Here is a 16,820-nt window from a genome sequence, read left to right on the forward strand (position 1 = left end):
CCTTATTTTCTATTCACCATCATCAGTTTCTCCCTTTGCTGGCTCCTTTCCTGCTGCCCACCTAGACATTTGGGTCTCCCACATCTTAAACATCAGCTACATTGGCAACCTCTCCAAGCTACCAACCTAATGCTCTGATTTATTAACAAGCTTGTTCACAAACTCTCAACTCAGCCCCTCAACTTCTTAGCCACAACCACCCAGCTTCCACCCCTAACATACGACTACTGAAATTATTCCCTTAGCATAACTCATGACTTCCTAATAGTCCAAATTAATGACTTCTGGTTGTTTTCCTCCTCCGCGTCCCTGCAGTATTTGAAGAAACTAGGCTCTGTCAGCGTTCCCTCTCTTTTTGTCACTTCTCACTGTGTTAGTTTTCATTCTCCTCTCACTTTGTTGACCATGTCTCCTTTGCATCCCCTTGCTTTCTAAATGTGGGCTTCCTACCCTTATCTGCAGTCTCATTTTCCTTAGTTTCAGTTACCATCGGTCAACTGTGGTGTGAAAATATTAAGCTATTTTGAGAGAGAGACCACATTCACATGACTGTTACTACAGTATATTGTTATAATTGTTCTATTTTATTACCTGTTATTGTTGTTAATCTCTTACTGTGCCTAAGTGATAAATTAAACTTTATCACAGATATGTACGTATGGGAAAAACATGGTATGTATAAGGTTCAGTAGTATCTTCAGTTTCAGGCATCCGCTAGGGGTCTTGGAAGGTATCCCCCATGGATAAGGAGGGACTACTGAGTTAGTTTTCTATTTCTGCTATAACAAAGTCTTCCAAATTTAGTGGCTTAAATCAACACAAATTTATTGGTATTATAATACCAAAAGTTGGAAGTCCTAAATGGGTCTCACTGGACTAAAATCAAGGTGTCCACTGAGCTGCATTCTTTCTGGAGGCTCTAGAGAAATATCAGTTTCCTTGCCTTTTCCATCTTCTAGGGACAGCCCACCTTCCTTGGCTTGTGGCCTCTGCTTCCATCTTCAAAGCCAGCAACAACATTGGACCAAGCCTTTCTCATACTGCCATCTCTGGTTCTTCCTCTTATGCCTCCCTGACTTTTACTTTATAAGACCCTTGTGATTATTACATTGAGCTCATCTGGATAACCAGGCTACTTTCCCCATCTCAAAGACAGCTGCTTATCATAATTTTACCTTGCCACTTGGGGATTAGGTTGTAGACAGTTGACTCAGGAGACAGAGGACATTATTGTGCCTTCCACAGTGATGTCTTTGTTTCTCTTTAGTTCTGTCTCTACAATCTCTCCCTTAATCTAATTCATTTTTACAGCTTCAACTATCCTCTCTGTGCAAAAGACCCCTAAATTCTACCTGTCAGCCCGATCTCTCTTAAGCTCAAGCTGCCTCTTACACCTTCAACTGCGAATTTTATGATGAAAATTTAAACCTCCTTACTGTACCCCAACCCTCTCAGAATCAGTTCCTTCTGCTAACTTCCCTGTTTCTTTTCACAACACCAGTTTTACTCCAGTAATGGTCTCAAAACCTCACAATTCCTTATCTTGCTCACTCCCCCATGTAGATCACTGCCTAAGTGCCATCAGTTCCTTTTTCGGTGTCTTGGGATGCATCCCTCTGTCTTTGCCCTTCCATTCCCATGATCTCCTCTATCCTCCAAAGGACTCTATTCCTTGGACAGTTGATGTTGTTCTTAATTAGGAGAAGAAAACATCCATTTCTCTTCCTTTCCTGAGTACTTAAGAGCTGTTTTACGTTACTCCCATTTCATCATGTTACCATGAGGGTCATATTCATTTATTCAATTGTTTCAAAGTATTTATTGAGAACCAGGTACTATGTCAGACATTGGGGATATAGCACTGAGTAAACCAACCAAGATGCAAGTTCTAAGGAAATTTACATTAATCTAGATCTACAAAAGACAGACATTAAATAAGTGAATAACCAAATGAACAAGATTGTTGCAGTCTCCTGGTTCACTCTAGCTGAGTGTTCTCTCCTTCTCTTGAATTTCTAGTGAGCAAACAAAATATTCGGAGGCATTTAACTCATCTTCGTCATATCTAGTCATTTGTGTACTGCCTCATTTCTCTTACCAAACTTCTCGAGGGCAGAAACACTACTTCACATGGCACATGATAGGAGCTTGTTTCAACTACAAAAATCAGGAAGATGTTGAGGAAAACACTTTGTGTTTCTGCGAAGCATTTTTAAAGGTTTATTGTCTGTAGATGATGCCAGTTTTGTTGGTGGCAACAATACAGGTTGAGCATTCCTCAACCCCAAAATCTAAAATCTGAAATGCTGCAAAGTCCCAAACTTTTTGAGTATTGACATGATGCCACAAGTGGAAAATTCCACACCTGACCTCATGTGACAGGTTGCAGTCAAAATGAAGTCAAAACTTTGTTTCATGTACAAAATTATTTTGAAATATTGTATAAAATTACCTTCAGGTGATGTGTATAAAGTGCATATGAAACAAAAATGAATCTCATGTTTAGACCTGGGTACCATCCCTAAGATATTTCATTATGCATATGCAGATATTCCAAAATCCAGGACATTTCTGGTCCCAAGCATTGTGGATAAGGTTTACTCAACCTGTAGTGACAAGTAATTCTTTGGGTGGGGCATTCAAGGACCTAGTTTCCCTGATATCCACAGTATTAATTTTTCTCGTCATTCCTTTTCTTTCATTGCCCAGTAAAGAAGTACAACTTAAGCTATATGTCTACTTGCTTTCCCCAATTTCCTGAGGAAAAGCTTAAAAGTTATTACTTAAGATGGTGACTTCCCTGCCCATCTTTCCCACCCCCAATACTTCATTTTTTCTAACATTTCAATTTGAACAGAATAGTAACAACATAGTAAGAACAGAATGGAAGGGGTTTTGGACAATAAATATAGTGGTAAAAAGTCATATCCTCAGGCCATCTGAGCATACAGTTTCAAAAGTGAGTAACTGGGGTCAGGAACTGACTGGAAGGGGCATATGAAACTTTCTGGCATAAGCCGTGTGAGTTAAGTGCAAGAGTTGACTTTCAAGTGGACTTTTTCCCACAAATACCCATTGCTGCACCACTTAGATTCAACAACTGATATTTAATAAACTTGCTTTGTCACAGCTTTCCACTGACCTATCCATCTACCCATCCATCAATTCCTCTCATTTACTTGATGTACTTCAAAGTAAGTTGCAGACATCAGTAAGTGCCCTAAATACTTTAGCCTGCATGTCATCAATTTGAGTTCATGTTTATTCTTGTTTATTCTTTTGGGGTAAATTTTATGTACAAAGAAATGCACATATCTTAATGTTTTATTCAATGTTTATTGACAAATATACACACCTGTATAGCCAAACACTTAATCAACTCACACAGCTTATGCCAGAAAGTTTCCTATGCCCCTTCCGGGTCAGTTCCTGACCCAGGCTATTCACTTTCAAAACTGTATGCTCGATGGCCTGAGGATGTAACTTTTTACTATTATATTTATTGTCCAAAACCCCCTTTCATTCTGTTGTTGCTAATCGCTACTATTGAAAAAAATGCTTTTCTGGATTTAAAGACACAATAGTTTGTAGGTGGCAGAAACAATATTTTAATAAGGAAATAATCTAATTTTTCTTCCCTTAAAACATACCTTGAATTGAGTTTTAGGTAGACCCACACTGCAGCCTCACTCTTACTTTATGATAGATTTTGATTTCAAGAGCAGCCTCATTTGGCTCAGTCAAAAGGGGTTTATTTCTCCAAGTCTGGGGGGTCCTCAGTTAGTATTCGTCTTAGTCTGTTAGGGCTGCTATAATAAAATATCATAAACTGGGTAGCTTATAAACAACAGAAATGTATTTCTTAGAGTTCTGAAGACTGAGAAGTCCAAGATTAAGGCCGTGTCTCATGAGGCCCCCTTTCCTGATTTATAGATGGCAATGGCATCTTCTTACTGTGTCTTCACACAGCAGAAGGGGCAAGGTAGCTCTCTTGGGCCTCTTTTAAAAAGGGCATGGATCCCATTTGTGAGGGCTTCACCCTCATGACCTAATCACCCCCCAATGGCCCCACCTTTTAATACCATCATACTGGTGATTAGATTTCCACATATGAAGTTTGAGGGCACAACATTCAGACCATAGGAGCATTGTTTTCTATGGAACACACTTATTTGGTATGAACCCAGAAAATCATGTTTGTTTCTTTGTTTTCCTTGCTTTAATGGCTTTTTGTTGTTGGGCATGCCACAACTTTCTTAGACCTTAGTTTCTATATCTGAACAATAACAGTGTCAGGCTAAATGATCTCTTGAGGTCCCATCTAAATTTGAAACTCAATACTTTTTATGGGAAGGGAAGCTGTGAAGATCTGAGAAGAAAAAAAATAATCCCTATGCTACAAAGACTATGCTTCACATAAAAAGTTCATCAATATTTTTTAGTTAAAGATAACAAATGTTACTGCAGTTTGGTAAACTATTCTAGCTTAAGTGTTCTTGGAACAGCTGGTTTCTGTTTAAAGTTTTTTGCATTAGCAAATCATACTTCAAATTATAACACAAAGTTGTTTCCAATGAATGACTATAAAGAGAAGCCTGTATAATATATTCATTTTTTTTCATCTTGTTTATACCTCTTGGGAGAGTTTTTTTGACAGGATTTGGGATACAATTGTCAGAAATCTGTTCTCCCTAGAGCCACCTCTGAGTCATTTCCACTATTTATGGAACAGCAACTGTGAAGAGTGGAATCATGTTTAGACTTTTTTTTTTTAACAACACATGATAAATGTCTTTGGGAGCTTATGTAATATATCCCAGTATCTTCAGTTTTCAGAAAAGACAGAGTCCAGGAAGCAGCTTTTTAAGCTTTGCACAGCTTGGAAATATGTTCCTGAGTTTTAGGGTCATAGATTGTCAAGGTAGTAACTTGAGTAAGGTTTTAACTGCCTTTGAAGTTAGAGCTGTTCTGTCTTGGAAAGTGTTTTTTATATTAAACATAAGATTTCCACTTCATCTTATCTGCTACCTTGCAAAGTGAACTTTTTTCCTTTGGCCTGCTCTTCTTTGCTCATATTTAGAATTCCAGAACCTTGGCTGGACACGGTGGCTCAGGCCTGTAAATCCCAACACTTTGGTAGGCCAAGGTGGTTGGATCGCCCGAGATCAGGAGTTCGAGACCAGCCTGGCCAACAAGGTGAAACCGTGCCTCTACTAAAAATACAAAAATTAGCCGGGCATGGTGGTGCGCGCCTGTAGTCCTGGCTACTCCGGGGGCTGAGGCGGAAGAATTGCTTGAACCTGGGAGGCAGAGGTTGCAGTGAGCCGATCACACCACTCCAGTCTGGGTGACAGAGTGAGACTCCATCCCCCGCCCAAAAAAAAAAAAGAATTCCAGAACCTCGTTGGGTGGTTGTATTGCAAGGCACTCTACACAGAAGTCTCTCTGAGAGAAGAATGGAGTTTTAGGATGGGGGTGTATTGTTTATTGTTTCTTATCCCTGAAAAGTTTCCATCTTCTTTCCTTCATCTTGACTCATTCCCTACCCCCAGGCTTCTGCTTTATTCATCAAGCTTTCATTGTGCAGCCAGTGAGCAGGCCTAGAAAGTCCTGCACGTGTTATGTGGCCCACCCCTCTCCTGGACTAGGAAGGATAAGGGCAGTGAGCTTCTGCAGGGTGAGTCTCCAGAGTACTTTTCCTTTGAACCTGCTGCTGAAATTGAAGCCTCTGAGGATACCAGGAGTTGAGTTTTCAGGGCCATCTTTTCGTTCTCCTCACTAGGAAGGCTGAAATGAGTGTGCTTGTGAGTGCATCAAGGGAGTCGAATTGAGATAGCAATAGCAGGCTTTGCTCCTGCTTGAACCTCAAATAGTAAAAATTAAGAATATTTATAAAAATAGGTTTTTCTCATTCCACAAAACAGATAAGTTATTAAAATTACATTAGCAAATAATCCTAACACAAACTCCCACCGTTTTTAAGAGAGTGCTTGATAGGAAAACTTGTCAAACATGTCAATTCCATTTCTCACGCAAAAAGTACTTGTTTTCTCTGTCAGTAGCACAGTGAAACTGTGTGGTTAATGGGAAGAGGAAGAGTTTTTGAGACGGCTACATAAATAGAACATAGGACAGATAGATACTAAAATAGCTTAAAAATAATGTCCCTATTGATTTTTTTAATTTGATGGTTTAAATTCAGTCACATTTTTGTTAAGTACCATTTATGTACTCAGAGCTATTTTATTAAGAAACAACATGGGCCGGGCGTGGTGGCTCACGCCTGTAATCCCAGCACTTTGGGAGGCCGAGGCGGGCGGATCACGAGGTCAGGAGATCAAGACCATCCTGGCTAACAAGGTGAAACCCCGTCTCTACTAAAAAAATATTTAAAAAAATTAACCGGGCATGGTGGTGGGCGCCTGTAGTCCCAGCTACTCAGGAGGCTGAGGCAGGAGAATGACGTGAACCCAGGAGGCAGAGCTTGCAGTGAGCTCAGATCTTGCCACTCGCCACTGCACTCCAGCCTGGGCAACAGAGTGAGACTCCATCTCAAAAAAAAAAAAAAAAAAGCTAAAAAAGAAAAGAAACAACAAAACTAATTGCCTGTGGCAACTGAGGAATATAAATAAGAAAATTTTATTTAACTTTTCCCCCTTAATTTTCTCATTACATTAGCTTGAAGAATTTACAGCCCAGTTTTTTCTTTTTGTGTATCCTCAAGTCCTGAAGTGGCCCTGAAGCCACTCAGAAACTGGCCCCAGTTTTTTCCCAGAAACATGTATTGTCTGACTTGTATTTCCTTTGAGTATTGTCCGCAAGTCCAGAATTACTCTGTCTCAGGGAGGATGGGTCTGTTCCAAGAATTGTATGTGCTGCATTGGGGGGTGTCCATATTTTCAAGTCACAGCGTTGGGTAATAATATATGTACAAAGCCTTACATTAAAAAAAAACCTTCCAATTAAGAGTTTAGTTTTCATGAAGTAAATTATAGTGACTTTAATATTTTAATAAGCTCTCTCTCCCTAAAAAAACTTATAACAGCAATTATTCTATCTTATTTCTATTTGACTTAAAAAGAAGCTAGGAGCCAAAAATAAGCAGGGAATTTAAAGAATTACAAAATAATCCTTTTAAAGAGTAAAGACCTTTTAGTTATAAAGTTGACAAACACTTCAAAAACTCAACATAGAAAAGCATCCTTTCATTGTTGGTATTCAGAATGGATTGTTCTCTCTTTAGCATGTTAAAAGTTCTAAAATTATCTTTAAGGTCTTTTTCTTTTTTTTTTTTTTTTTTTTTTTTTTTGATAAGCACCAGCCAAGCAGCCTTAGTAGGTAGGAAGGATGATGCCGGAGGTTAGAAATGTTCAACTGCAACATTGATTTGTGTCTGTCTCTCTCCTCCCTCGCTGGCCTTTTTCTCGTTAATGAGGACTAGAATGTTTCCACATCAGTTAACTGCCTTCATAAAGCACCAGAAGGTCACACCAGCTCCAGACTGATCCTTTTCTTTGTGCCTATAATATAATTGGCTGATTGTGCGGGTGATGAGCGCCCCCTCCCCCAGCCCGGTCCCAGCTCCATGTTCCTAAGCCTGCCTCACTGGTTTCGGAGGGCTGGAGAGCAGCTCAGCTCGCTAGCTGCGCGCTTCCCGGCACAGGCAGTGCCACTGCGCAGGTTGATCAGCGAAACAGCATCCATTTTAATCTGCGGGGAGCCCCTGCCTTACCAGGGCGTTCTCTCCGCCCGCCGGTGAATGCTCCGCGCCTGCCCTCCGCAGCCTCGCTCAGCAGTCCTGCGTTGGGGTTTGCGCCCTAGGATGCACTGAGATGGTACATCAGGATAACTGCTCGTATCAGGTAAAATTTAAAGCCTGATTCTGAGGCCGGCATCCTTTGGGAGAGGAGGCCTTCCTCTTCCAAAGCAGCAGGTTGCCTCTTTCCGGATATTCAGGGATTTTGCCATCTTCCGCGCCTGGCCTTCATCACATGCAGTATCTGAATTGTAATTAGGTTTTCTGGGGAGTAATGGGGCAGAAAACACTGCTTCCTTGGCCTTTAAAGCATTTGTGAAATTCACGGAGGTGATCTGTGCTTTGCATATTCTGTACGTCTGCAAATAAGAGGAATTGCTTTGGACTGTAATTTGAATTTAAGGGAATTTCAGAGGAAAATCTGTTTGGAATCTCACATCGATAACACTGAAAAACGTGATTTTTGCTCGTTGCATAGGATGTGAGTTGCTTCACATCCAGCTTTTAGGACTGTCTTTAAGAAATTATGTAAATAGTCGCGATTGATAATCTTAGAAATTTTCAAAAATCAGCCAGTATGCACTTGATGTTTAAAGTTGCACTTGTGTGTCTTTCCGAACTTATTTTTACTAGTATGTTGTTTTAAATGGCTGGTAAATAAGCATTAAAGTATCAACATGCATCAAAAACTCCAAATAGAAAAATCTTAGTAATGCATATTCATTTGTATGCTAATTTGCTACTGGAGTTATGAATTAAACACTTAGACAATTTCAAAAGATCAGCTCTAGAGTGTTTAGTAACTCCTTGGTAGGACTTGGACTGTTGAGGCAACATTGAAAGTATCTTTGTTGAAAACAGACAGCAAGAATGTTCTCAGAGAAATTGCTCTTTGCAGCAGCAGGCACGGCTGGTCCAAATCCTGGAGAGTTAATATTGGGATATTACTCAACTGACTGAGTTTAGAAGCTGTGAGAGACCAATTCTCTAACTTAGCAATGTTTCTTCCTTGTGTGAGGTAGGTTACCTGAGACAAGCAAGTGTTTCTCATAAGGTCAGATTTCACAGTGGTAAATATGTGCAGGCAAAATAGTACATTTCACAAGACTCAAGGCAGTGGTTTCTCAGCTAAGTAACGTGTGCCTATGAAATGTATTTATATACTTTGTCTTGCTTAATAACTAGAAATTTGTACTTACAGATTTATTTCATAGTATTTTCATTTTATGGTACATTTAGGGCCATAGATCCTAAATATTGAGCTTCATGTTTCACAGTAATTCTTTCCACGAGAAAGGGGTCAGAGATGCTGAGAAAAAAACCAACATGTCACTTACACATAATACAGAACTTGAGGGTAGGGGATGTCAAGTATCCATAGAGAGCCTAATCTACACATGGCATGGCTCCAGGTGATTTAATTACTATAATAATTAAAATAACTTTCTCTTTTCTAAGAAGCTATTTATTTTTGAAGGGCAAACTACTATAAGATTATTCCGTATGTCTTTTCATTAGGTTGAACATAAAAGCATTGTTTTTGTAGGTTGAAAATTGGTCAAATATCAGCAATTTCATCTGGAGAGAAGGGGTTATATTAGCATTCTACTTCTTCCAAAGGAAGATAAATTGATTTTATTTTACATGAGCTGCAATATATAACAGTGTCATTATGTGTTTAATAGTTTTGAAGTATTTATTACTTATTTTCACAATAAAATTAAGTGTATTGGTTGGGTAATAATGGTCAATAGATTTGTGCATCTGCATGGGATTTTATAGTAGAACTACCTACATGTGTATGTTCTTTTGAAGTGCTCTCTCTTTATACATAGCTCAGCAAAAACAGAAACATTAACCTTGAAGCCAAATCTTAATCCCGCTTAGAAACCTTCATTTTAGAACCCAGCTGGCACCACATGCAACTGGATTCAGAAAAGGTGCTTTCTGGAAGTCCTTAGCTTGATGTTTGTAGTCACTGATGATATCTGCAGTTGAATGGCTTTTGGAAACTTCCCCACCATTTTACAAGGACTTACTTATTTTTTAAGGATGATATTGCAGTGGTTAAAAGCAAATTTCTTAGATTAGCATTTTTAGTCAGTTGATAGAATTCATTTGAAATATTGATTCCTTTTCTCCCATAAATGATGTATACCAAGATTTCTTAATAGGTAGTCCATGAATGGGGGCTTCAGGGGCCATTCCCCTGAAAATTGCATGCACATTTTGGTGCTTTTGTATAGATGTACATCATTGTTGTCATGGTTGTTATTGTCATCATAATTACAGCAATAATAGCCTTCTATGTGTTCTACCTACCCCTGCCCTTGCCCACACTCCATAGTCTATTTTCAACACAGTTTCCAAAATGAGCTTTTAAAACTGAAGACAGATCATGTCCCATATCTCAAAAATTTTAGTTTATCATCCTGCTCAGAGTAAAAATCCAAGTCCTAACAGGGCTTTATATCAGCTCGTCCCTGCTTCCTCTTGGACTCCGCTCCTACATTCCTGATTTCCTCCACTACCTTCCTACCATGCTGGGCTGGCCCTGCACCTGCTATTCCTTCTGCCTGGCATGCACCCCCCACCTCCCCTATCCACCCCCTCCCCACCCCACTGTGTAGGGTTGCCAGATTTAGCAAATAACTTACAGCATTGGGGACATACACTAAAATATTGTTCACTGTTTATCAGAAATTCACATTCAACCAGGCATCTAATATTTTACATCTTATAGATATTTACCTTATATTGTCACCTCTACCCCCATCCATTACTCTCCCACTTTCTGCGAGTCTTTGCTCAGATGTCACTTCTAGGTGAAGCCTTATCTGGATGTAATCTGTAAACTTCCAGCTCTGTAGTTCTATCCCAATATTTCTTTTTTTTTTTTTTTTTTTTTTTTTGAGATGGAGTCTCGCTCTGTTGCCCAGGCTGGAGTGCAGTGGCATGATCTCAGCTTACTGCACCCTCCGTCTGCTGGGTTCAAGCAATTCTCCTACCTCAGTCTCCTGAGTCGCTGGGATTACAGGCGCCCGCCACCATGCCCAGCTAATTTTTGCATTTTTTACTAGAGACCAGCTTTCACCATGTTGGCCAGGCTGGTCTCGAACACCTGACCTCGGGTGATCTGCCCGCCTTGGCCTCCCAAAGTGCTGGGATTACAGGCATGAGTGCGGCCTATCCCAATATTTCTATCATGCTTCTCTAATTTATTTTTATATTTATTTATCGCCATTTATCATAGTACATATTTTACTTATTTGTCTATTTTCTGGCTCCCTCACTCACTTCATGAGGGCAGGGATTTTATCTTTGTTCTGTCTGCTTTCTCAGTGCTTAGAATAGGTCCTCAAGTAATACAGATGGATATGTCTACTATTTGTAAAATTGACTAACAAAAAAGGTATTGTAAGGCAGGGCGCCGTGGCTCACACCTGTAATCCCAGGACTTTGGGAGGCCGAGGCCGGCAGATCACGAGGTCAGGAGATCGAGACCATCCTGGCTAACACAGTGAAACCCCGTCTCTACTAAAAAAAATACAAAAAATCAGCCGGGCAAGGTGGTGGGCGCCTGTAGTCCCAGCTACTCGGGAGGCTGACGCAGGAGAATGGTGTGAACCCGGGAGGCGGAGCTTGCAGTGAGCTGAGATCGCGCCACTGCACTCCAGCCTGGGCGACAGAGCAAGACTCTGTCTCAAAAAAAAAAAAAAAAAAAAATTGTAAACATTCTATGGCACTTTGGTTTCTTGTTTTATGACTTTCAGTCCTACTCCTTCCCGTCCTCCCACCATGAACCTGCACTGTTTTCATTGTGTGTGAGCTGGTTATCTATCCCCTTATTTCTTGTTAGTTTTCTCATCTGTGAAATGGAGACTTTCCCAGTTAACTTCCTGGCATAAGAGTTGCCAGGTCCCCTGCCAGAGGCTGCCTTTCTGCATAAACAAGTCAGTTATCATGAATTAAGAGCCCCCTTCCTCTTGTGTCATTTCTTTTGAGCACATCAGGGGTTCGGTGAGGATTGTTCAGCGGCCCAGGGAAACCGTGTCTCACTTCATTTCCCAGTTGTATCTTGCTAATATGTAGAAATACAATGGATTCTTACACATTGCTTTTCTAAATGGATGATTTGTTTTGAAAAAGAGAGTTTCGCTGCTACCAAGAGCCTGAACACCCCTGTTTGAGCAAGGGCTTGTATGCACTGTTCTTTGAACAACATAAACCAAGGAGGAATAAACAGAAGGAATTCTCCTACAGAATTTTTCATGGTTGTTTGTTTTGTTTTTAAAACTGCTCACATCGTCGTCATCTTCATATACTTTTCTTCCTTACAGGATTTATGTTAGCAAAGAGGTTACTGAGGCATGTGTTGTCATTTGTGTTCTTAGCCCTGTTGAAAGATAGAGCTATCGACCTCCATTTTCCAGTCTTGGGAGGAAGCCAATCTCTTCAGGAAAGAAACTTGCCCACAGCTTCAGGCCTGGCAGCCTTCAAGAGGCCACATTTTTCTAAATGGTTTTTGATGGACAGCTTAGAAATATTGTAAACTTGAAAGCACAAGTTTAGGTCGAAGGGTCCGTTTTGCTTAAAAGCTCTTAAATATTTTTTCCCTCTTTCCTGGAGTGGGGTTTTGGGGTAAGTGTGTATATAAAAACAATGACATGCTTTCATACCTTTCTTGCCATTGCTTAAATTCCCTTATGACCGCCCCAGATATAGATCACACCCTGACATTCTTAGCTACTGTGGGAATGGAGACTTGAAGAAGAAAAAGTAAAATAGTGTGTGAATAACACTCATCTTTTTCCTCCCTTGGGAGCATAAAGAGTCCCTTCTTCAAACACATACCAGGTCATGAGAAGCACTGTCAGAAATCTTTAATGCTTCCCTGTGTTCCTTAGGATACATTTCAGACTCCTCTGCATGGCGTTCAAGGCCTGACATTTGTTTCTGACCCCTAGGCAGAAATGCTTCTCGCTCCAGACCCTTTACTCCTGCCTTCACAGTGCCATCAGTTCTTAGCTGCAATGCCTCAGGCTGAGATGTCTCCTACCCACACACCACCTGCTCCCACCCACTGCAGGCTAATGCAGCTTTCAATTCTCAAATGCCACCTCCTTCAGGAAACTTTTCCCATTTATCTCTCAGTCCAGATTTCTCCTTCTCAGTACATTTTGTTTTTACTTGTATTAGAACCCATTTACAACTATTTACATATAGGTCTGTCTCCTCCATTAGACGACAAGCTTCTTTTTTTTTTTTTTTTTTTTTTTTTTTAGATGGAGTCTTGCTGTGTCGCCCAGGCTGGTGTGCTGTAGCGCAATCTTGGCTCACTGTAACCTCCACCTCCCGGGTTCCAGCGATTCTCCCACCTTAGCCTCCTGAGTAGCTGGGATTACACGCGCCCACCACCATGCCCAGCTAATTTTCTGTATTTTTAGTAGAAATGGGTTTTCACCATGTTGGCCAGCCTGGTCTCAAACTTCTGACCTTAGGTGATCTGCCCACCTCGGCCTCCCAAAATGCTGGGATCACAGGCGTGAGCCACCGCGCCTGGCCGACAACAGGCTTCTTGAAGACAAGGGGCCTTCTTTAAATTTTCACAAGTCTCTGCCTTATACACAGAGTATGTGTTCAATAAATGTTTGTTGGATTGAGTTGCACTTTATGCAATTGTTGATGTTCTGAGTCCCTAGGATCAGGGTTTCCCATCGTAACCCCAGAGATAAGCTCAGATCCATACATTGTAACAAGGAGTTGGTGAAGCTGACCTCAGAAGTCCATGTACCTGGCTTCTCAGCCTCTTGGCCAGTTGCCAGCACTTTAAACATCTCATGTGCCAGAATTGAGGGTGCAGTGCAAGGCACAAAATAAATGAATGACTGGGATGCACAGACATTCCAGCCTTCCCAGAGACAATGCATTAAGAAAATACCTCCATGCCTACTTCTTCATCCAGAGAATTTTCCCAAGATGAACCTCATGGTCTGTCCCCAAGTGCTTTGCAAGTACTCATCTCCAAGCTGCCTTTCTTACTATAATGAGTTTTGCAAAGTTTTAATACATCCGTCTGCCTTATAGAGGGATAATTTTACCACCGCATGGAATACCGAAGTTTTCTGTGGCCAAATGTTTCAGCCCAATTGAGGTATCATACCCAGCACATAAAATAAAAGACACCCTGTGTTGCTCTTAAATGATAAAACTAGGGAGTATATCAGTTTAAGTAGTACATCATGATATTCTTAAAATTCTTGTTGGAGAAAGTAGTAAACAGCCTTTTATGCCCAGATTCTAGTGGGTCATTAATGGTTAACAAAGGAAAGCAAATATATTCTATCCCTATCGACACCAGGACAAGTGAGGACTAGTCTCTCAATCGCTTCTTCCTGTGATTGAGAAAACAAAGTATCAAATTTGAGTTCAAGATTCCACCCAATTTAAGCCTGGTTTCTTCCACAGCAGGGAAAAAGATATTAGAATGGAAAAGGGAATTTCAAAGCATTTTAGTGCTCTATTTGATGGAGGCTTTTAAATATAAGTTCAATGAGACAATTTTCTGTTTTATTCTATAGATTTTTTTGATGGGGAATTTTTTTTCTATAGTGCTGAAGAGTACTTGGTCTTCATTGTTTTACCTGTTTAAAGTATAATTATTGTCTGCCTTGTTGAGATATAGTTCTGTTTTTCCAAAGAGGTAGTAACCTTTGAAATCAATAAAAAAATTTTGGAGATAAATTTATATGCATTTTTTTTTAGCTCAGATGTCTGAAAATCTAATTTGTATGCTTTACCACAAAAGGAGCACAATGATAAGAGCTCCACATGGAAAAAAAAAAATTAGCAGGGCTTCATTGTGGGCCTGATCTGAAATAGAAATTTAGTACAAGCACATCATTTCTATTTAAAGTAGCATTTGGGCCTCAAACTTCATGATTCAGACTTCGAGTGATTTTAAGAAGTACATATGTGAAACATATTTTAATCCAAAGGTCTAGTATTTATTCTTGGAAAGGATGGTGGTGATGGGGGGTGGGAAGGAAATGGGGCATCTCTATGGAAAATATCACATTGCATTGATGCTTGCTTGAAAGTAGAGACCCCCTCCCTATTCATGCACATACATACACACAAATATATAAAATCTTGGGGAACTAATGACAATTTTACATACAGAAGCCCAACATTAATAGAGCCCTATCCCATTGAAGTCATATCCCATTATTTATTTATATTCTCTATAACAAGGGAAAGTTTGAAATCTTGGTGTACTTAGTATTCCCCTGTGCACTATATAGAAGCATCAGAAACTACCAAACTTCCTGAAATAGAAAGTAATTTGACAAAACTGTTTGAATTCAAAAGAAAACAACCATCAGAGAGGCCTAAGTGACAATCAGTGTAGGAAAGCCATTAATGGGGAAAGAACACACAGAGAAACATAATGAGGACATTAAAATTGGTTCCACTTGGAAGCTGTGCGATGGTCATCAGAGTGACCATAGTTGAGTTTCTCGTGCTCGGTTTTAGTTGGACAGGAAGATTTACAACTATGGCCCACAATCTTTTAGATGTAGGAAAATGTGTGACACTCTGTCTACTCCCAACACTGCCACCTCCCCACCCCACACTTTTAATACCATTATTTTAATTTTTTAAAAATCTATACAGCAAAGTCCTTTAAATGGCCTGCATATTTTCATGGCTTTTCTAGCTATCAGAATACTTTAATTGAAAAGCAAACCAAATTTAGATGAACTTTGCACAGAAGAAAAAAATTATTTGAAAAGAGGTTATAAATCTAATACATGGAATGTGGATGTTAAGGCCGAGGAGAAGGCAGTGGGAGATGAAGGATTAATCAAGGTGAAATCAAGTTTCCATGTATGATAGGAAAATCTTTTGACAGTGCATAAGTGATCTCCCAGTAATGTGGTCAGTGTTCTCAGAGTTAATAATTTCCACCAATGGCTGATAATGATCATTTAAAAGCATTAACTCACGTGAGCAATGTGCCTTTCAATTCAGATCATGGCTCAACAGGAAACCGAAGCTCTTCATGCTAGTCCTTGAAATTCAGAGCAGGGAGTGGGAAGAGGCTTTTTCAACCTCAGGGGTTCTAAGTGACTGTGAGTAGGTTTTCTAAGGGAGAGCACTAGTATCTGGGCCCATCTTATGCATGGACAGTTCATTCTAGAGAGGGCAGCAGCAGAGGAGGTACCAGAGACAATCCCCATAGAAGGATAGGAGTGGCTGTCTCCCCATTTGCAAGCTACTGGCAAACCATCAGGCATTACATTCAGCTCAAGTCTCTGCCAAGGTGGTGTTTTATTTTGTGTTTTCCATTCCTGCATTCATTTGGACCACATGGAAGTGAAATTAATTACAGTGTTAATCCCAAGCATGTAGTCAAGGTCTTGCCACCCTGCCTGGAAATGTGGTTTGAAATAGAGGGATAATGGCTGATAATGATTTTTTTTTTTCAAGTTCTAGAGCAACCCTTCTACACTTTAAGGTATATTCAAAAATCCTAGGGATCTCTTTTTTTTTTAATGCAATTTCTGATTCAGTGGTTCTGGAGTGGGACTGGAGGGCTTACATTTCTAGAAAGCTCCCAGTGCTGTTGATAATCTGCTTGGAGAACACACTTTGAGTAGCAGAACTCTAGAAAGTTTCACAGATAAGTGATGCCACACATAATAGGAAACTCTCAGATATTTTAAGCTGGCACAAGCTATCCTGAAAATGGTGGCACAGCTCCATCTGGAAAGGGTTTGGGCTATGAGCTTATCTACGTGCTGAGCTTCTTTAGGGAGGGTGCACAGTGATGTCACCACCACTGAGAACTGCCCTCAACCTCTTGCATTCATGTTTCAGGAGCAGATGTTCTATCACTTGTCTCTGTATAGTGCTTATTAGAGAACACTTATGACAAAAAAGGAGCTAGCAGGTAGAGGAGTGGAATGGTCTTTTAGTATTCTCAGTACTATTCGTTGTTGCTGTTGTTTTGTTGGGAAATTTCCATCTCGAATTTTGAGGTGCCTCTCTCCAAAAGATA

At 40.2% G+C, this 16,820-nt stretch overlaps 1 protein-coding gene across 19 annotated transcripts in view; it reads left to right on the top strand.

Moving 5' to 3' along the window:
• The window catches only part of SCHIP1 (schwannomin interacting protein 1), an 819,796-nt gene that overhangs the window by 755,298 nt on the left and 47,678 nt on the right, over window positions 1-16,820 (top strand). Inside the window, exon 1 of one of the 19 annotated variants that reach the window (XM_004037922.3) lies at window positions 7,461-7,862. The exons of 17 other annotated variants lie outside the window; for them this stretch is intronic. In XM_004037922.3, coding sequence (XP_004037970.1) covers window positions 7,833-7,862 — 30 coding nt within the window. In that variant the 5' untranslated portion in view covers window positions 7,461-7,832. Of the gene's footprint in view, window positions 1-7,460; window positions 7,863-16,820 lie in introns of those variants that run through there. One more of the 19 variants, XM_063704338.1, reaches the window with a different exon arrangement.

This window comes from Gorilla gorilla, chromosome 2 (genome assembly GCF_029281585.2).
Source record: "Gorilla gorilla gorilla isolate KB3781 chromosome 2, NHGRI_mGorGor1-v2.1_pri, whole genome shotgun sequence".
Classification (NCBI taxonomy): domain Eukaryota; kingdom Metazoa; phylum Chordata; class Mammalia; order Primates; family Hominidae; genus Gorilla; species Gorilla gorilla.